This window comes from Anopheles nili, chromosome 2 (genome assembly GCF_943737925.1).
Source record: "Anopheles nili chromosome 2, idAnoNiliSN_F5_01, whole genome shotgun sequence".
Classification (NCBI taxonomy): domain Eukaryota; kingdom Metazoa; phylum Arthropoda; class Insecta; order Diptera; family Culicidae; genus Anopheles; species Anopheles nili.
In genome coordinates this window covers 1,743,598-1,765,000 of record NC_071291.1, presented here as the reverse complement: position 1 = coordinate 1,765,000, position 21,403 = coordinate 1,743,598, and the positions used below count along the sequence as shown (strand labels likewise).

The window sequence follows — 21,403 nt, the reverse complement described above, 5'->3', positions numbered from 1 at the left end:
GGGAAGTACGAGATGGAAAAGGGCTGTCAACGGATGTGGACGCCCCGGTGCGTTTCTAATGCGTTTCGTTCGACCATTTGACAACCATCTGACATGCGTTTTCCATGTTTCCATACGGATATTGCATTCACCTGCGCGTTTCAGCAGCATCGATGAACGTATGTCATATCTGCTGTTAAATTTTAAATAACAGCATGAAATGGAAACAAATGTTGAACACATCCTTGAGGGTGGTCTACATTCATCGATTAGATCTGCCTGAGTCTTGCTACCTAGAACGGAATATATGCAGAATTTAGTAATGAGTAAAAAACAGTTGTCCGTATGTAATGAACATTTGGATACAAAATCCACGCTATGCTCGTATTCAAGGTATTGCAACACTATAATTGGCGAGAATGACGAAATGTGGAATGCTCTGAAAACCTGGCGATCCAAACTGCAAGGCATAAACGGCTTATGGTCCACCTCGTCTCACATATTTTACCCATACACTGTGAGAATTTCATGGCGTGTCGCTTTATTCTCTTCTTTTTTCCTATTCAAAAAGAAAAAGAAGGCCGCGCGCAGCACGTCGTTTTTCACGTCCCGTTTTTTGCGATTTTTGCTTCTCTCATACGAAAATGGCGTCGATTGATCCGCAATCGAAAAATCGGATGCAGGGATTCAAAAACAAAGGCAAGGATCAAGATGTAAGTATGATTTTCACCAATCGAAACGAGAAAAGTATGCCATGGATTCGGTGTGTAGGAGGTGCATACAGGAAATTTCATATCGTGCAACCAGCTCCTGTGGCGCCTGGCGGAAGAAGGGAATTACGTTTCCGTTTTGAGTCACACGAGGCGCAAATGGTGTTCGAGATGAGTGCCGGTTCGGTGGGATGTGTCGTGCGAATACGATCTTTTCTTCCGACGGAAAGTGGTGATGAAAAAATTGAGATAAGACCGAGAATGTTCTGGTCTTTATTTCTTCATTGAGCAATTCGCACCTCCCTTCCACCGCTGAAAGCCAACACCATTCACCTAACTAGTCATTGGAGTGCCAGATTTTCTAAAAACTGACTCGAGCTCACTACCGTGATTACAATGGAGTAGTTATTTGGAACAACTTTAAGCTTTGCGGTATAGCGAGTTCTCTCAGACATTCTAGCTTGTGGAAGAGCACTCTGAAAATTAAAGTCGTTGTTCGAAGAATTTTTTATGGTGATTTGTGTTTTGTTTTCTTTCGAACTACGCTCACCGCACACACTCAACAATGGGACAGGAAATAAGAATGAAAGTAACCGATGGTTATACATTTTGCGCTTCCTATCTGCCGTTTTACAGGAAATGCGACGAAGACGCACGGAGGTCACGGTAGAACTGCGCAAAAACAAACGTGAAGAGACTATCCTCAAGCGGCGCAACGTTCCTCAAACCACAGAATCGACGGACGAGGAGGACTACACACTACAAACGAACCTGAAGAAACTCGTCGACAAGGCCGCCAATAGCAAAGATAAGGAGGGACAGCTAGCCGCAGTTCAAGCCGCACGCCGATTACTGTCCTCGGATCGCAATCCACCGATTGACAATCTCATCGACAGCGGAATCCTCCCGATATTAGTCAGTTGCCTCGAGCAGGATGACAACCAAGTGCTGCAGTTTGAGGCCGCTTGGGCCCTCACGAATATCGCGTCTGGAACATCGGTTCAGACAAACCAGGTCGTACGAGCCGGAGCCGTTCCACTGTTCCTGCGTTTGCTCGGTTCACCGGCACCAAACGTGTGTGAACAGGCAGTTTGGGCTCTTGGCAACATCATCGGGGACGGACCGAGCCTTCGCGACTACGTGATTAAACTTGGTGTGGTGCAGCCGCTGTTGAAATTCATCCAGCCGAACATCCCGATTCCTTTCTTGCGCAACGTCACGTGGGTAATCGTGAATCTGTGTCGCAACAAAGATCCGCCACCACCGGCCGCAACGATTCTCGAAATTTTGCCGGCCCTGAACGTGTTGATTCATCATACGGACATCAATATCCTCGTGGACACCGTGTGGGCGTTGAGCTATCTGACCGACGGTGGTAACGAGCAGATCCAACTCGTTATCGATAGCGGCGTGGTGCCAAAGTTAATACCGCTATTGTCTCACGTGGAGGTGAAGGTACAAACAGCCGCCCTGCGTGCAGTCGGAAATATCGTAACTGGCTCGGATGATCAGACGCAGGTAATTATAAGAATAGTGAATGGATTTTCTCATACAAATGTACGAACTGCACGCGACGGGTAAGAAATTAAATCACTCCATTTGCTTTAAGGTCGTGCTAAACTGTGACGCGTTGTCGCACTTCCCGAAGCTCTTGACACACAGCAAGGACAAGATTCGCAAGGAAGCAGTTTGGTTCTTGTCCAACATTACAGCGGGCAATCAGTCGCAGGTCCAGGCCGTTATTGACGCGGGTCTGCTGCCAAAGGTAATTGAAAATCTGAAGGTTGGCGACTTCCACACACAAAAGGAGGCGGCCTGGGCGATCAGCAACTTGACCATTAGCGGCAACCGTGAGCAGGTTGCGCAGCTAATAAATGATGGTGCCATTAAACCATTCTGCGATCTGCTTGTTTGCCAAGATTGTCAAGTAATCAATGTAAGTATAGGAATTTTCCGAGATTGAAACAGATGGGCTGTTGTGATTAATGTTCGTTTGGATATTATAGGTTATATTGGATGGTATCAATAATATGCTAAAGTTGGCTGGACCGCATGCAGAACACATCGCAAACATGATCGAAGAGTGTGATGGCGTGTCGAAGATTGAAGTTTTGCAAAATCATGAGAACGTGGATATTTACAAGCTGGCCTATGACATTATCGAGCAGTTCTTCTCGGAAGATGTAAGTAACTCGCGTAGAGTTGGTTCGAATGATGGATCGTTCACATTTTATTGGTATCATTTTAGGTGGACGAAGCCGCCCTGGAAGATCTAAGACCCGCGGCCGATGAAAATGCGTTCCAGTTCAACCAAAACCCAAACATTCCCCGCGATGGGTTCAATTTCTAAATCGCATGCGAATAATTTGGGGAATTAGATAGAGTTTCTGCACACTGGATCGATCATACGAATATACACATTCAGAATTCAAATTCATTAGCGAATTACGTCAGAGTGCGTTGGTGGGAAAGTTACAACTCGTCGACCAGCTAATCCTATGTAACAACAGTTTCCGATACAAACGCTACGTTTAGGACTTGCTTTTGCACGGCTGTATCAACGATGGAAAAGCATTTAAAATATTTGATAAATTTTAATCTGATCAAAAATCTCCCACAAACAAAAACAGATAAGTCAGAAAATTCACATAAGAACAGGAATGTGCTTTATATTTTTATTTTGACAATATTTAGGTTGCATGAACGATTGGGTTTTGCTTGGAAAACAATAAGCTCAATTAAATGTGTTTTCCAAATGAAGAAATTATTGCTATATAGATAGTCAGGACATCATAATGAGATTCCTTACACTAAAAAGGAAGTTTAACTCATTTAAAACTGTATCGGTAAGGATGTATCTGAACTCACGTCGAGAATCCACTACAATTTCGACGTACTAGTTAATGATATACCATGAAGTATATAACATCAATCATCCACGGTCAGTCACTATCATCGATTTTTTTCAACGCCCCCTTCCGATGCAAAATAACTATGGTAGAACTTAGTGATGAATTTTTAGTGTTGCTTGCATGATTAGGTGAGAATTTACCGCGACAGAAGATATCGGTAAAACTAAGTTTAATTTCTAATATCGATTCATTGTTAGGCCAAAATGAATTATCCGCTAAATCCAAGGAACTCGAGAATTCATACAAGGCACGCACTAGTGGTGGTTGGACCAAAAGCAATCCCACGAACCCCACAACCCATAAATATCGATATTTATTGGAATTCAAGGACTGATGACTTATTCGTATATATCTTCTCACTCTCGCAACCACTGACCGATCTATCTTCCGATACCAACAAAGGGAATTTGCTTATCAAGCTCTTAGCAAGAAAAAGTCACGAAAATGAGGAAAGATGTATCAACAAAACCAGAAGCAATGTCATTGTATCTTTCTAACATATATATATATATAAACGTTATTGAGCAAAAAAAAGGAGGTGAAACGGAAATATCTAGCCTGGATTAACAGGTTATCCTGCTGTAGTAACACTACGGCCTCATAGAAAAAGAAGTGCTCTGAAGGCGATCTAAGAGCGGAATGTCGATAGCGACGAATACAACATTTGTCATCGTTCTTTATTTGTGTGGAAGATTTAAGGAAATCACTCACAATTAGCATACCACTTGTCATAGTCCAGATTAAACTACGGTCTTGTCAGCAAATACTTAATATTAGGTTCAATCTAAAATCAAAGTTAGCAGCCTGTGAACAATCTTGGATGGAAAATGGTACATGAAGACCCAAAAACGAGACAGGCCAGAACACATAAAGTTAGATCCCACGAATCATACATACACTCGCGCACACATATTGACACAGAGCAAAACATTCATACATATATTTATACACACGACCGAATGATACTGCAAACCTGCAAGAAGTAGGAGTTGTGTGGATAATTTTATAAGCAAACAAAGGGATAGCAACGTTAGACATGATTGTGATTCTTGATGGGGCAGCTGGCGTCGAAATGCGAACAGATTGATCGCAGTACCTGGGCCCCTAGCAGCACGGGAAGGAAAAATGGGAAAAGAAATCGATATATCTCCTCTTGGTTTTAGACGAAAACAAATTCAGAAGAGACGACGATGTGTGCTAGCTGTTACATTTTAATATGATATTTTTTTCTTTCAATTCCTTGTTGTGTTATTTGTTGCAAGAGGGGATACGAAAGAGTCCTAGGACGGTTACCGGCTTCCGATGTGCGTGTCGCCACAGAGGACTCGCAAAACAATTACACGTCAATAGATGTAAAATACAGGTTGAATGATGATTCCCGGAATGAGGAAATACTACGAATGCTGGCATTTTTTATAAAGAAATTCTCCCCACGTTGGTCGGGAGTGATTGTGGGATAATCAAAAGGATTTATCGAAAGAGGTGTGAGGGCTGTGTGTGGATAAATAAAATGCTAATAAATAGGTGGAAAATCAAGGAGAGTGAGAACGTTAGGAAAGTTTAGCGAATCGTGTATGTGACGAAACCGTTTGAGAACAGTGGCATACATCAGAGTATCAAAATTAGACGCCGAAAGTGTCAGTGATTGAGGCTTCCGATGTTTTGTGATCAAAGGCACTTTCTACTCATGTGGAATTATGATGGCAATTATGGGGTTCCCGAGTATGGAAAGATATGGAGAGAAGCAAATCAACAAAAATGTAGCAGTTTTTCCCTAACCGATAAGTCAGTCGGGATACTAAAGGACAAGGGTAGAATTATGAGAGGACTGTTGCCTTGGCGTTCACGCTAGTAAGCAAACAAAGATATTTTTGTAAAATAGTCTTTTTTAATTGATGATTCCACTGCGCTGCAATCCCGCAGTCAGACCTCCGCACTGGGCGGATCAGTGATGGCCGCTGCACATAGTAGAGCATCTCGGAATATTAACGCAAATATAAAGTAATTTATTTTCTACGACTTACTAGAAAAAATGAAGCGAATCAGTACCAGAGCTTTTTCGAGGAAAGATTGCATACATTTTAAGACAAAAACAATTGCACGTCCTGTCCGCGATGCTTGAGGAATACAGGAACGCGAAAACAATACTAAGTTGTTGTAAAATATATCGCTTACGAAACGGTGGACGCTTCGCTAGGGGCGAATCGATATTATGTAGAGACACGCTTAACCCGGTCTCTCCGCAGCGCTTTTGCGTTTTCTCGCTCTACGAGGAGTATATCCTGTTCAATTGTAAGGGTCACTCCTGGCAGCGAGACGAGACTGCACTCTACTTCGGCGGCCCTGTTACGCCGCACGGTGGGTACAGAATCGCATTCAGTTAAGCTTTAAACAAATGAATTAGTTGTTCAGCCTGTGGCCAAGGCATAAAAATGACGCCAGTGATGAAAAAACGGACGTGTTCCTCAGATACGTGTATTCGTGCGGATAACAAAAGGATCTGGCGTTTGTGTTTTAGTCAGTCCGTATACGCCAGGGATACTTCGTGTTTGGGCCGACCTGAAATGTACATGTTGTACAAAAAAGTTTGCCTCTTGCCAAAATGTTTAGTTGGGGGCCAATGGGCTTCTTGGAGGCGGCTTACTACGTTGTTTTCCTCCTTCCTAAAGAAAACCATCATCCTCAACGAACCAGGATGGAATATGGTTGATGTCACAAATGAAACGTGTACATCGGAGCCGCGCAGGGATATAAATTTGTAAAAATTCTTTATATATATACAGGCATAAGAATCACACGAACACACAAGCATAAAAAAAAGGAAACGTACCATTTATTCCATGGGATGTAAAGAAACGACAAAGATCGAGAAAACTGAAACTACGTTCAAAGTAATCATTACTTTCCTTTAACTACCAGATGCAAAAAGGCTAAGACAACACTTTTTTACACAAACATACCAGAAAGATCACAAATCAGGACCTTCACTTCTTATGTCGAAACTCCATAGAAACCCGTCTATGCTTCAAGTTTATGTTTAATTTGTATCTTTCTGAGATAAGAAAAGAATAACAAGATTGAATTCATATAAAGCATCCATCATGCGTCTTTGTGTTTCCTTTTCTCTCACTTGAGAATTCCAAAAGAAAAAGCTGGATTTTAGCTGGATGATAAGTAATAAATGGAATATTTTAAGTAACCCAGAACGTGGCCAAGTTTGTTCTATGCAGAACTAAAGCTCAGCAGTATCATTACTGCTGCTGAAGCGTAAAGTATAAAAAATTGCACATTACAAGTTAAAATACTTACGTTAAATTTTCAGGATGTTTGCAAGAAACCAGAAATAATTGTTTGGAACGCTCCATAGTTGTGTCTGCTTACTGTACTGACCTCCAACACCATGTGTTTTTCGAGCGAAAAAATCGTTGGACAGGTTCAAACTTGTAAAGCTTTATACACCCAATCTTGTGACCTTGATTTGAAATTTCATAATAGGCTATCTTCAGTTTGTCTGGTGTTTTTAACATTTATACGCACGTATGGGGTTATTTTGAACTTATTCTTTAAAGCGCAGAGTAACATACCATTGAAATATGCTGATATACGGTGCTGCAGGAAAGCTGGCAACCAGTGCACGTTAAAGATTGAACCTTTGTACCGTACATTGTAAACTAGCATTTGTAGAAAGACCAATATCAGCTAATGTGTCAAAAATTCCAGTCATTCAAAACAAAACTAGAAATTGTTTACAACAATTGTGGCAAAATTGTGAGTTGTATTAACTATAATTTATATGACTAGCAAAAGTAAATTAATTTGGAATGGAGAAACTATAATCCTACGCCTAGTGCCAGATGGCTAGCTAGAGAAGAACGCAATAATCGGATTTCCCATCCAAATTATGTTTGTAGCCTTGCAAAGGTAAAAAAAGAACAACAAGAAGAATGTAAACGTCTATCGCAACATCGCAAAATTCCGCCCGAATCAAAGGGGAAGACAGTGATCGGATCATCGCAACGAAAAATTTCCAGGATAATTAGCTGCCAACCAGAAAACGTGACAAGCAAAATAGTTATAATAGTATCTAGTGCGTGCTATTTAAATGTGAGATGCGTGATCATAGCAGCATCCATAAGACTCGAGATTCGAGCTTGTGTTGATTCTGGTTTTTTGCTACTGCCGTGCTGAAAGTGAAGTTGGTTCCTGTTTTAATGAGCGTGTTTGCGGGTCATGGAAAGGTGTGCAAAAAATGGAATTAAGGCATAACACTCACCTGTCGTCATCACCGTCGGCTTCGTCACATCAGAGGTGTCCCGCAACCGGAACCAATATCCAGCCCATAGCTAACAGTGGAGATTTGTTGCTACCCCGCTCCTTCACGGGAATCGTGTGCATGCGAAAAAATAACCTCGCGAATCTACCGAACATTTGCGAGAAATTGAGGGCTATTTTCGGTGTTCAGCTACAGGAAATCTTCTACACTGCGGATGAACAGCACTACCAGCAGCAACAGTTTGCCACTTTCCAGGTTCTGGTTTTGGACGAAGGTTCCGGATGCTCGGGAAGCGTAGCTTCGCCCCTGACCAACGGTGACCTAATCTGTCAAATTCAGGTAAGCTGTCTTAGGTATAATATACAGCTCGTATTCTGATTGTGCCAAGACCGAAGAGCAGTTAACCTCGACGAAGATCAAGAGATTGGGTCTCGCGGATGCACTGTGTTACGCAGTTATCAAAGACCATGCTAACCAGCCGTGTGCCACCAATCACAGCGAGTTTTTTTTGTGCGTGCGATAGTTGCGCCGAGGGTTGTACTGTACATGCACTGATCTAGCCTCAAACCGGATCAGGCTGGTCAAGCTTTCGGTCACAATCCATCAGCGAAGTCAGTAATTTTGTTCTTTTTGGTAACACGTCGCTGTATCGTTTTTGATTGCATCGATCTAAACACTCAATTCAATCACACGGAAAAGATCTTATGATCAACATCCAGATCAGAAGCTTATGTGCTATCTGATGAACGGACACTTGCTCAACGTCCTGTAGATTAATTTATTGTGCGCGCTCCCATTTCGCAATTTTTATTACCGTAGTGGATATGCTGGATACGGGATAAACAACGGTATTGTAAATTTGTCATAGAAAGGGCTTCCCCGAACTCTGGGGTAACAAGCCCAGGAACAATCAATTTATTTCTTATCTGCAATTACTTTCGTTTTATAAGCTACCATTCGCTGATTATTGCGGTGATTGTTTTCCGTGCATAGATCTCATTGACCAAAAACTTTGCTGTGATCTGAAAAGAAACCGGTTGCAACTGGTCCAACAACATGCGCACTAAAATGTAATCCAGGTGTGTAGTTAGAGCGATTTTTCAATTATATTTTTTCTGTTCAGTTCTTTGATACTGTCGATCACTACAGTAGAATAGAATCATGATAAGAAAAATTAAGTAAAAAATATTATTATTATTCCGGACATTTGCATTACAAGCAGCGTGTCCACCTTATGATTAAATCGAAAATTTTTAGTTCTCAAAAATGATTCATTATTATCAGGCGCTACAACCGCTTACCGAAATCGAGCCAGCTAGCAGTCGAGCCCCGTCGTCCTCTCCGCAATCCTATATTACTATTTAATCTCATTTTATATCACCACATGATACGATAACATTTATCACGAAACTTTTAAACGGCAGAGAGGAACACACGAAAATACTGGGAATTTATTTTGTTTAAATTTCGTTCGTTTATTCTATTTTAGGAAAAACCATTCTCTTATGTAATGATTAAAACTAAAAAAAAATTCCTAATTAAAATAAACTTCCCTTACTTAGAATACCAATGGAGAGACAAGACATAATGCTACTAGTGCCTTTGAAAAAATCTAAAAAAATCTGATTTCATTCTCCGTGGACAGGGTAAAGCTTCTCTTGATCATTGATCGGGTTCTTGATCTTAAACCAGTGTCGTCATTGGGTTAAATTTAGAATGATATGCTTGAAGTGTCGTACAGACTGGCTTGCTTGCTTGTCGCTCGTGATCACTGGAATGGGTGAGCAGAAGCAAAGCGTGTGACAAAAAGGAATGAGTTCTCACCATTCAAGTTGCTGTATTGACGAAAGTCACTCTAATCTCTTGGAACCTGCACACTGATTATGTCAAATGGTTTATGTGCAATATCATATTAGATTTATATTCGTAGAGACAGACACAATCAAAATTAAATTTCAATCATATAATAACATTCCAATGGTACTGTGATACTTATCCTCAAAAGGTCTGAGTATCGAAAATTAATAAGACATCATTTTCCGATATGAAATTTTGAAAAGGATTCGATTCTAGCGTTTAGCTTGGTTTAGTAATCATCTTTCGCTAATGATGAAACTCGAAAACATTGAAATTTGTTTGCGGTGTGCCCCTGGAGCTGCATATTATGCTCTGTTCTCAACCTGTTGTTTGTTGTAAAACAGACAGCGATGATGAACGCGGTATTGTATATTAGAATGGTGAACCATCAAACAAAAGCCTTGGATAAAATGAGATAGAGCTAGAATTTGAGGATGTGAGAATAAAATATTCCAAAACAACTGCGAGGCGAAAAAGCCCCAACCCTCAAGCTAAGGAGTGAGATGTTGAGATACAGAGAAAAAGAGAGGAAGAGAAGTCGAGAAGACCTACACTAAACGGATAATTTTCAGAGTCAGTCATCCAGCGACGAACAGACGCCGCTATCAACAACCGCCTTTGACCGCGGCCCACCGTGGCTATCCGTCGGGCACATCCGGGTTTGAATTTGTGCAATAAACTAACCAGTGTTAGCAAAAACCAATGGCATTGTAACTGTACTCCTAGGCCCTGTAGATACCGCGACTAATACACGTTTGAGATTTTGATCAGACTGGCGGCAAATGCACGCAGAGAGTGATGCTAGATGGAGCGAAAGATTTCCATGATTTAAAATTCAGAAATTCATACAGAGCAGATGAGACATATTTATATACAATAATTTCGCGCTTGTTGGATTTCCAGCGTCAGTTAATTTGTATCGTAGCTCAGATTGGAGAAAATAAAATGATCTTGATGAGGTGGAAATTTTAAAACACGATTACTTTGCTTTATATCTTTGTCCTCTAGATGTCTTTATCGAGACACAGTAGAATGGCGCTAATGTCGTATGAAAGTTCGTCATGTACGTTTTGAACTGGGTATAATTCTGCCTTTTATTAGATAAGTTAACGATTTGAGCTGAAGCACTTAGTCGGACCAATCCCATGTTGGTTTTTTAAAATACCGTGCGTTGCAGTAAATAGCGAGGTGTAATTTCAACTCATTATGGCAAACGATGGGTAGTCCTCGTGAATGAGAAACAAAAATAAACTCATTCATGCTTCGCGTTATTGGAGTACTTTGCATTATCTACGCGCCTCACGTTGCAAGGTAGATAAATTTGAACCGGATGTCATGCCGAGTATGATGGTGCCCTCTGGAGCTTAACGTACTGCTCTTTCCTGATCGTAGCAGTATTTAAACCCCCCAACTCCTAACAGGCTTCCTTCTGATGGGCTCATTTTTTTTAGCTTTAAAACATAATTTTGGAATTTGATCGTTATACTGAAGCAATGGTCGTATATCCTCTATTTGTTGTTGTATTTTTCGCACTACTTGGGCTGCAGAATCCAAAGATATGAGTCTGGTCTCAACTGTAAGGGCGTATAGCACGAAACGTTTATAAAGCGTCTAACATTTAACAGAGAGTAGATGGCTTTAGCTTGTAGCCTGCCGAAATTTAAATTTTCAGCTAGTCCGAGTTTATTCTTCCAATTTCTTAAAGGACTCCGAACTTCCGGTTAGCGATGGCCCCATCAGTTTGCCAGCAAACACGTCTGTCGCTGGCTTTGGAGAGTAAAAATAGCCGGATACATTGGAAGCGGTCGCCAAGAGAAACCCTCGCTTTTCTTCCCCCAAAGATATCACTCCCCCAGGTGAATGCGAAGAGGGCACTTTCACTCGCGCCGGGTCGTTGCGGAACGGTGGCATAAAGCATAAGCCGCGTTGCCATTAAGGGAGAGTTGCCGATCTGGGGGTATTCCTTGTTGCTCCACTCGCAGTAATCTTCCGGTTTATGCTTGCGGCGTCCTGCCATAGGGTGAAGATGTGGTTGCTAACCGAAGCTCAGAGAGGAACCGACTCAAATCCGGATGTAAAAATTATTAGCGATTGCGACCAGCATGCCCTGCTGCTCCAGTGCCAGACTGGACTTGTAGGTGGCCCCGGTGATGTGGAACTCAAATCCGGGTGTCGGTTGAATGAACTGACGCAAGGAAATATGAATCACACATATCGCCGATCCTCGCGGCAAGATCCGGAACGACCGGAGTTACTTGCAGACCTGGGAGATTCTTATCCAATAGAATTGCTGCGGTAATTGACGATCTTCAATCTATGGGGCGAGAATCAAAATGGAAGTTATAATTGAATCTTCATGTGTGAACCAGGTTCTTATCAATGTTGTATAATATGATATCCATTTATCAGTATCGATATGTTTGTCGTTTCGAACGAAGAAGCGCAGAGCTTATGCTTCTTGTATCGATGCCGGATCTGGTGTCGTTTGAACACTCCTTCTCTTTGAGCAGATGTACGAGCGGGGGTTGTACATTACGTCTACAAACAACTGCATTTTGTTGCTTGTAAGGCGGGTTTGCTAGAAAGATAAAGAAACTGCAAACCTAAACGTGTGCGTTGCCCGTATGTGTGCATGAAAGCGAGAGAAAGAAAACAATGCGAACAGAGCTTTGAAGCCCTCTCTCTTTCATTCAGCGATGGAGCATCCACGATATGGAACTGCAGTTGGGGCAGGTAAAGAAAGAGAAAGCGTTTTCCTCCTTTCCTCTTGATCGTGGAAAAGCCCGAGGCCCACTCGATTGAAACCGTCCGGGCTAAGGTCCGGGAGAAAACGCTTCGTTTGTTTACCGTTCGCAGCTTTGCCTCCAACGTCAAACGGTGGGTCAGGCATCGAAAACGAACGAAACACATCACCATCGATGTCCATCAGTGGGTGATCGTGAGTTAAGCGTGAGAGAAAGGGCCACTAAGAAGGGGGAAAGGCTGCATAACCATCGGAAGGCATGGTCGTTGTACCCCAAATCGAATGGTTTGCGTTGATTGCTCATCCGAACGATCTTACAAAATTTCGAGAACCATGGCATGCCATGTAACGGTATGGTTTAAAATGAAACTGAGGTTCCTGTAAGCCCTTCCAAGTTAGGTTAAGCAAATCCGCAACAACAAGAGATACGAGCTTTTGATCGCGACCCAAGTGTTTCATGTTTCGGTTTATCATTTTCATGTCTTATGTTTAGTGACGAGTGGAAATTTTTTGAAGAAAAAAAATAATCCAAACCAAGCAACCCGCAATTGCGCTAGTGTTGGCGAAACTTTAGTGCACAACATATAGAAGAAATAGTGTTCAATTTTTGCGATTTTTGCATGTATGTAATATTTCCCCGTACGCTCAGGTTATTCTCAGCAACCGAAGTAAAACTAAATTTCAACAGTCTATGAAACCAGTTTCTGATCCAAATTAAGTGTTACGTAAGCTCAAAAAATCGGTTCGAAGGAGCCAAATAATGCCACCTTTATTATTGTTTTCAATTTTTACCAGTGTAACATTTGATCCAATCAATAATCGCCATTTTTACGAGCAATAGAAATAAGCTCGCAAAAAACAAGCGCACCAACGAATAGAAACGAATAGAAATATAAGCCTAGTACTATCATACTACTTCTGGCAGACAGTCAATTGTCGCTAGTGAAAAACGCGTCTTTTGAACATTGAATTGCTGCAACAAATCTAATCACCTCTATTGGCTCACGAAATGCTAAAGCACCGCGGCAAGATTAAAGGAAGAGTAATCGCAGAAAAGTGTTTCCAGCCACTCTTAAAAGAAAAATGGCAAGTTTTGACGTGAACGTGAATTGGACCATGGATGGCCCGTGCCTTCAATCGACATCCGATGTACTGTCCAAAATTTGGAGCTGGTTGAATCATTTGGGTCTGTCGTCTTCAAGCATGTCGTTTATGAAAGATTAGATGCAAAATTTTTCAGGAAGCACTGTGGCTCAGAAACCTTCTTAAAGCTTCTTCAATGAAAGATCGCCGGGGATTCATGGTTTTTGTTCGTTCAGAACGGATCTGCGGAAAACCGAAGCATATCGAAACAAAGAACCGATCCTTCCAGGATCGTTGTACGCCTGTGCTTCGTCGGATCATTATTGTAATTTAGCTGTGCAAATCGTATGCAGTCTGACATCCTAACCATGACGTCGGGAATTTGCAAACACGTGGAGTGTTACAAGTCATTTCTACAACGCGTTTCTGTTCTGTTAATCCGATATGAATGACATCCAAATGTGCACTATACAGTTAGAAGGGATAGCGATCATTCACGCATGCATAAAATGCGTGTGTATGTGCTAAAGTAGATCCTAAAAGCTCACCGAAAGTTGTTCTCGTCAAGCGCCCAATTGCAACATCTTCATCGTGGAATGTAGCTGGGATACGTAGTGGACTAACCTTATTCTTCTTCTTGGATGGCTCAACAACCATTGTACGGTCAAGGGATGACTTCTTAAGGCTTTATATGACTTGGAAATTTTCACGACAGTTCTCTTTACGGATATGCAGCAAACACGGCATTAGCATGCATTACTACAATATTTTTGCGGCAGATAGGATAGTGTTGTAAAATTGGCTTAACTAAAACTCCTGGTATCCGCACTTCAGCATCCTGCTGTTTGTGTGGACGATGGTGACTTCTCCTACCGAGGACCATTCCCGTGTCCGAAGTCCGAATCCGTGTCCGTCATCGGGCCGTGACACACAATCTTTGCTTCCCTGCACGCGTACGTCGTGCGTTTCGCGGCCTCGCCGAAAGAGAAAAGAGAGAGAATTTTCGCCTCGCGCTTCGTGATCAGTTCACCCCTGCCACACACTATCTGCCAGACCCGGCACTACATGATCTGGTTGGTGGGTTCGCCTGCTTCCTGCGAATGGTGGGGCGACGCGCTAGGTTAGGCCGGCCGAGGCGCGAGAAATCGGAATTGAAATTTTGCTACGTCAAATGAATGGAAAACAGTCGAGGTCCACCGCTCAAGACGACGAGTTGATTGTGCGTGTGCGGGATCGTGTTTTCGTGAGCTTTTCAACGCCGTTGCGAATCGCAAGTCGCGTTTTCCTGTTGTCCACAGTCGTTTTCTGTTTCGATCGAGCCTGAGCCGATGAGATAGCTGTACGCGTACGTGGCCGTGACAGTGCCGTAAAACGAAATCCGTAGTGTGATTGCAAAGTAAATTGCGGAAGTTGGGATTAGCGCCGCCGCGCCTAAATCAACAACTGCGTTTGCTCATTACCGTGCGCGCAGCGTTACCATCACCCAACCCGCGAGTGCACGTGTACCGAAAGAGGATGTTTACTTTGATGGACGAGTGGAGAGTCGAGCCGCTGGTCGTTGGCGTGCAGGAGTAACAGCCGTCGCAAGGAGACACGAACGAGAACCGATCAAGCGGGAGCGATCGCCAGCTCGCGGTGCGTGCATTTACGTGACATTTGTTTGTTTATGTGGCACCTTGGCTAGTGCGAATTGGAACGGCGAAAAGTGGTGAGCTCGTGTAATTCTGGGCTGATATTCCCTGACTGGTGGCGCGTACGCTCCCCTGGGAGCCACGATCGAGCTCTCGATCGTTGCGATCGATCGATCTGCTGACGTCACGCGCCACTGCTACAGCAAGTGTAAGCAAAAGCAACCAGCATTCCAGCGGTCGGCCAAGGGAAAAAGCACGATCGCGCATTGATCACGATCGCGAGGGAAGCTGCGCGCGCGAGTTTCGTACGGGGTTTTTGAATGAGCACACGCGTTCGTGGGAGTGAGAACGAGATAGAGAACGTGTCAGTGCGAGAGGGAGAAAAAGAGAGATAGAGTGAGAGAGAGAGAGAGAGAGAGAGAGAGAAATAAAGGGATCGAGTGAGCGAGCGAGCAAGTGAGAGCGCGTTCGAACGACCAGGTGATCTGACGGGCCTACTGCCGTGACGTCACTCGAATTTCGTACATTCCGCCGTCCAAGTCCGGGTTCTCCGGTGAACGAGTTTTGATAGCCTGCGGTCCGTCGCGTATCTGCGTGCTGTGAAAAGAGGTTAAACACGCGTTCGCAATTCCGCCGCGCATCGCAAAGTTCACCGACTTCCCCTGCGCGTATTCCCGCTGGGCTCGCAGGGCAGTGGAGAGAAGCGAGTGAGAAGAAGCACATCCGTATTTGTTGGGTCTCCCCACCACTTCTGCTGGGGCGAAGTGTTATGCGTGCGAACTAAGCGCACGGACGTACCTGTTGATTGCGCCGGATCCGGGACGAGACGTGAATGTGCGTACGGCAGAAGCGCAGTTTGTCCCCCGCGTTAGTGATCGTCGTTGGTGATCATCCACACACGTTATCCTGCTGCGAAGGATTGGCAATAGTGCAGTGAACAAACTAGCTCGCAACAATGCTCATCACGAGTAATTTCAATCCGAAGGTAAATTTTCCCCAAATTCACACGGCTATGCTCCTATTTGGCGGCGAACCCCCGCTATTGATCATCCGGTTGTTGGGGTCGTGCGAAGCAGTTGGCCTTGCAAATTTAAATCCACCACTTTGTCGCGCTTCTTTCTGTCAGGTGTCATTCGTTCGTCTACATCCGGTTCAGTGTGTGGTTTATTTCGTCTCCATAAGAAGACCGAGAGTGTGCTTTTTTGCATTTAATTGTGATCGCCATCAAATCCGCGAAAAGCTAATTCGCGAATAAGTTGGTAAAATTGTAAACGTTTTTCGTATAGGAACATTTTATAACATGCAAGAAGGGTAATTTTACAAGCAAACATTTTAATCCCACTTCTTGAAAGATAGAGAAATACGTTTTTTTATAACAAATACATGCGCTTCTTGACTATGTGGTGCATTTTGTGCTTTTTTTATTTAACAATTTATAACGATTTATTGTTGTTGTTTCTTTGGCTTAGCAATTCATTGACTCGCTTTGTACGAATGAGGCTGAGGACTCTAGTTATGACAGCGACTGCGACGGAGAGGACCTTTCGCACGAGCAAGTGTCCCGTACGACGAGTGACACGCTCGGCCAGGAATTCGCTGAGTACGTAAGTGTCAGCACTGCAGCCGGGACTCACCAGCAAGGACACCATGGCAAGGACGTCTCGCCTACAGCAGCAGTATCCCCGACCACGACGTCCGTCCCCGAGCATTCCCCGGGTTACCAGCAGCGGGTGGAATTTGCGCTTAAACTCGGTTACACCGAAAAATTGGTGCAAGCAGCGCTGCAGCGGTTGGGACCCAATCCGGCTCAAAACGAGCTTCTCGCGGAGCTGATCAAGCTTGGCTCGCAACCTGGTGCGAAATGCGGCAGCGAGTTTACGGCCGACTGCCACGCGCACCACGGTATTGGCGAGGCGGGAGGACACGGGCTTGGGACCGAGCTGCCGACTTCCGTATCCGGTCTGGGGATCCCTTCTTCGTCGAGTGCCTGTGAAGAATCTCTGCGCCCGATCGTGATAGACGGGAGCAATGTGGCGATGAGCCACGGTAACAAAGAGGTCTTCTCCTGCCGCGGTATCCGACTGTGTGTGGATTGGTTCAAGAACCGAGGCCACAAGGACATCACCGTGTTTGTGCCCAAGTGGCGTAAGGAGAGCTCGCGTCCTGACAACCCCGTCAAAGATGGCGAGATGTTGAACGAGCTGGAGAAAGAGCGAATGTTGGTATTCACGCCTTCGCGACTGGTCGGTGGAAAGAGAATGGTGTGTTACGATGATCGATACATTTTAAAAGTAGGTAGTCTTGGTTATGCTCCTTGGACAAGGAAAGGGGAAAATCATATGATCCGTTCTGGTGCATATTCTCGTCGCAGCTAGCAGCAGACAACGATGGCATCGTCGTGTCGAACGACAATTATCGCGACCTGGTGCAGGAGAGTTCTGAGTTCAAGAAGGTCGTCGAAGAGCGCGTACTGATGTACTCGTTCGTAAACGATCGTTTCATGCCGCCAGACGATCCGCTGGGCCGCTCAGGACCCACCCTGGAGAACTTCCTGAGGAAGCAGCCTCGCAAGGGCGACCCGCCGCCTCCCTGCCCGTACGGCAAGAAGTGCACCTATGGAAATAAGTGCAAATTCTACCATCCGGAACGGGGCAGTCTGCCACACAAGTCTGTCACCGAGCGCTTGTCGGAGTACGCGGCGCGGCATCTACAGGCGCGAAACGGACACGACCAGCAAGCGGGATGCACGGGAATCGGAGCTGGAGGCCGCAGCGCGGTTCAAAGGAAATCACTCAGTGTTCCCCTAAGTAACAACAGCAACGAGACTAGTCCCACTAATGACAAACGGAAAACATTGTGTAAGTGTTGCCACGTCGCCGTCCATTAGGGCGTGATTTTTGACGAATTTTAGTCACGCGAATGTACAAATGTTATTTACCTTATTCCTTCAGGTCGTACGAGATCGAATGTGCCGTCTGATAGTACGAGCTCCACATACGGTATTAGTCATGGAGCAGTTCACCACTCGGACTTAATACCACCTGTACATGCGTTGCCGCATCAAGTGGCACGTCAGCAGCAACAGCAACCGGCTTCATCCCAACAAATGCCTTTCCATACTTCACCAGTGGCCAGTAATATGCCTCTCTCTTGGGACCCGTCGGCACAGCAGCAACAGCAGCAGCTTCATCAACACGCCAGTATGGTGGACGTGCAACAGATATTCCCTAAATCTCATAGCATAGAAAACGTGTCTAACGAGCCACCGTATGGTGGTGGCGGAGGACACCGCGCAGGTCTTCATCATGCTGGCTGCTATGGCGGTGGAGCTCAGGCACTGTGGCCGCGGCAGCAACAACCCTCCCAACCACCTCCGCAACAGCAAACCGTGACAGGGGCCAGTGGACAGGGGGCTATCGGTGCAGGTGCAGGAGGTAGTGGAAGTGTCGGGTCATCGTCAGCCGGGCAGCCTGCTCCGTCTCTGGATCCGAGCGACCCTAGCGGACTAGTGGATAGTGTGAATCTACACCGCAAGCTGCAACGCCAGCTCACGCTCAATCCCGCTGGATGTGACCCTCGCATTTATCAGATGCAAAGGCTTCAGCAGCAATCGTCCCAACAGCAGTCGCAGCAGCAGCAAGGCGCTTCCCAGCAGCCATCGCCACATGCTGCGGTAATTCAGCAGCTCTCCCCTCACCGTCCGTTGGCCCCTTCGCTGAGCGGAGGTGCACGTCCATCTGCTGCCTCCCAGTGGGAATTGCATCAGGTAGGATCAAGACAGTCATGGTTCATGCACCGATTAGTGGTTAACACGTGCTCTATCTTTTCACGCTTCTCTGTAGCATGTAACTCGCATTGCTTCGGCTCCGGATTCCAGTCGGCCTTGGGGTCACAACGGTCCACCACCGGGTTCATCTTCCGAACCGCAAATCAACCTCGGTTGGTCGCCCACTGCCAGCCCAGGGGGGCCGACACCAGCGCAGCAACATCACCATCAGCAGCAGCAAGACCGTTGCCGGTTGCACTATCATTTGGCCAGTATATTTCCCGAGGACCAGGTGCAAACCGTCATGCAAATGCTACCGGACGAGACAAACCCACAAAAAATTTGTGCCGCCATCCTGGCCATGTATCAAAAGATGTAAATTCGACGGCGAACAGGCAACGAGTCTAACTCCCTTCTCTGCCGTCGTCACCTCTGACGCAAGGAATACTCAAACACTCCGTAGTGTTAAGCAATATTTGTTCAATTTTCTACCCTTGGGCATGACTTTACCTATCGTTATCGTCTCATACGCTCGCCCACAAGCCAGGATTTTGGCGAGAGGCCGCGCCCGTACTGTATTAGGTAACGCGCGATATCATTTTAATTTAACATTACTGTTATCGTTTGACTTAATGCGACGAGATAGAGCATATCGGGATGTGCGCCCTCAAAATGACGAGTCAACAGGACTTTCATATGTTCGCGTTGGCCAACGAATTTGGGGCGGGGGTAAAATATGTTAAGTATAGATGCCATGCAGGCAGGCTGACGGCATAGAACGTTAAACGTGCAGAAAGGAATCTTATTTTAAAAATGTAACCGTCCTTCACCGCTGAGCTCATTTGTCGATTAAATTGAAGGACTCCATGGAAACAATGACGTTGAGCATAAGACGGGACAAATCCTAGTGACCGATAATCTCAAAATCAAATTTGTTTTAATCGAACAGTACGTTGCCACCAACAACGTCCAAAATCTTCCGCTGTTACTTCCGCTAGTGAGACGATGTGTGAGGCGATTCTAAAGCAAGAAGGTGTAGAGCAAAGGGAAAGAGAAAGAAGTCAGTGATTGCTATTGCTGTAATTAGTAAAAAAAAGGTGCCTCCAAACATCTAGAAGAATGCAACCAGTTGAAGATAAACTAAAGATCTGGACTTCCTGTTTGTTATGCACAATCTTTCAAATTTGTTGAAATACGATTATATAAGAAAAAGCAGAATCTTACATAGCTGATTTTTTTTTGCGTTCGTTTCGTGGCACAGAAAAGAAATATTCTTGGCATTGGTACGTATGGGGTTGTGATATGTTCCGAATAATCATTCATGCTCAGCGTGACGGGTCTGTTAAAAACAGAATGGTAGTCTTGTCCATCATCAGAACCACAAAAGGACTATAGACGTTAACGATACAACGGGGCAAGATTGCATTTCCTCACTTCATATTGGAGTGCTTGTTTTAGGTATGACGAATACTAAGTGATCGGTCTGACTGCAGCTGCTAAAGCTCTGAAGTGCTTCCAAATTTGTTCAGTATTCCTAACGGTGTGCGTTGATATTATAGACGATAAATCGTATTGCCCTCATTGCATGGGTCTTTCTTTTGCATCCTTCGACGATTTTCCTCCCATTAATTACGCATACACCACAAGCCAGTAGAGTCAGGAAACGAGAACAGCAACAAAAAAATCAAGACAGATGAGATGAGAAAACAGAGAGATATAAAAATGAAGGTCGTTGAAGAACTAACCGGGTTTTATCACAGTCCGTGAAATTAGAAATATAGTATAGAATAAAGTTAAACAGAAGAATGCAAATATCCGTGCATTTCCGTTTATCACCATTGATCATCGGAAATAGTGAAATGAGCATTGAGCACAAGTATTTAAAAGAATGAAACAAAATACAAAAAGTTAACAACATCTAGCCACTGCAATTCAGAACAGTCCTCCAGAGAAGGTTTGGTTTAAATTGCAACTGATTTAAAGCAAAATGTTTGCTGACGATAATAGCTTGGCAAATAAAGATTTACAAGATCCGACAATCTGGAATTGCCTGTGTAAAAATCTTTACTCACGTTTCACGGCTTCTATTGTAATCCATAACCCCTGTTGCACCTGTTTTTGTTTAATTTCAACTTGCTGACTTCGCTCCTTCCGACTGTTTTCGGTTCGATGTATACTGCTGTATTAAATGATAACTATGTCGTTCATTATTTCAGTGTTCATTATAAATGAGATTTAATTTGCTATGGTTTTGCTGATCTGAATTCTCACAAATACTTTGCCCTATCGTATCGTAATGTCTTCGCGCATGTCTAATCGTTATTAGGTTTATATTTTTAAATATGGCGGCTAACACGTTGGCGCGAAAGAATCCGTAAGACACGTGGGCAAGGGCAGAGTGAGAATTGTTTCAAAACAGAGAGAAAGGTTTTAAAATATATTGTTCTGT

General features: G+C 44.3%; 3 protein-coding genes across 3 annotated transcripts in view; 2 read left to right on the top strand and 1 right to left on the bottom strand.

Moving 5' to 3' along the window:
- Positions 1 to 15, bottom strand: part of LOC128722083 (40S ribosomal protein S15) — a 622-nt gene extending 607 nt beyond the window's left edge. The window contains exon 1 of the mRNA XM_053815906.1: positions 1 to 15. This exon is cut by the window's left edge and continues 607 nt beyond it. The gene's annotated coding sequence lies outside the window, so the exon portion shown is untranslated.
- A 542-nt stretch (positions 16 to 557) lies between these two features.
- On the top strand, positions 558 to 6,698 carry LOC128721861 (importin subunit alpha-3). Its single transcript, XM_053815660.1, has 5 exons — positions 558 to 692; positions 1,326 to 2,207; positions 2,299 to 2,625; positions 2,696 to 2,872; positions 2,938 to 6,698. The coding sequence occupies exons 1-5, from the start codon at positions 624 to 626 to the stop codon at positions 3,037 to 3,039; spliced, it is 1,557 nt and encodes a 518-aa protein (XP_053671635.1). The 5' UTR covers positions 558 to 623; the 3' UTR covers positions 3,040 to 6,698.
- A 1,152-nt stretch (positions 6,699 to 7,850) lies between these two features.
- LOC128730416 (probable ribonuclease ZC3H12C) lies at positions 7,851 to 19,615 on the top strand. Its single transcript, XM_053823464.1, has 5 exons — positions 7,851 to 8,213; positions 16,658 to 17,479; positions 17,560 to 18,046; positions 18,140 to 18,954; positions 19,031 to 19,615. The coding sequence occupies exons 1-5, from the start codon at positions 7,851 to 7,853 to the stop codon at positions 19,331 to 19,333; spliced, it is 2,790 nt and encodes a 929-aa protein (XP_053679439.1). The 3' UTR covers positions 19,334 to 19,615.
- The last annotated feature ends 1,788 nt before the right edge of the window (positions 19,616 to 21,403 follow it).

What these genes read in the sequence shown, in the direction of transcription:
- LOC128721861 (XM_053815660.1), top strand. Translation starts at nt 624, where the DNA reads ATGGCGTCGATTGATCCGCAATCGAAAAATCGGATGCAGGGATTCAAA. An exon ending in GCTCGGATGATCAGACGCAG is followed by an intron (nt 2,208 to 2,298) that starts GTAATTATAAGA and finishes ATTTGCTTTAAG; the next exon opens with GTCGTGCTAAACTGTGACGC. An exon ending in AGCAGTTCTTCTCGGAAGAT is followed by an intron (nt 2,873 to 2,937) that starts GTAAGTAACTCG and finishes GTATCATTTTAG; the next exon opens with GTGGACGAAGCCGCCCTGGA.
- LOC128730416 (XM_053823464.1), top strand. Translation starts at nt 7,851, where the DNA reads ATGGAATTAAGGCATAACACTCACCTGTCGTCATCACCGTCGGCTTCG. An exon ending in ATGATCGATACATTTTAAAA is followed by an intron (nt 17,480 to 17,559) that starts GTAGGTAGTCTT and finishes TTCTCGTCGCAG; the next exon opens with CTAGCAGCAGACAACGATGG. An exon ending in TGACAAACGGAAAACATTGT is followed by an intron (nt 18,047 to 18,139) that starts GTAAGTGTTGCC and finishes TTATTCCTTCAG; the next exon opens with GTCGTACGAGATCGAATGTG.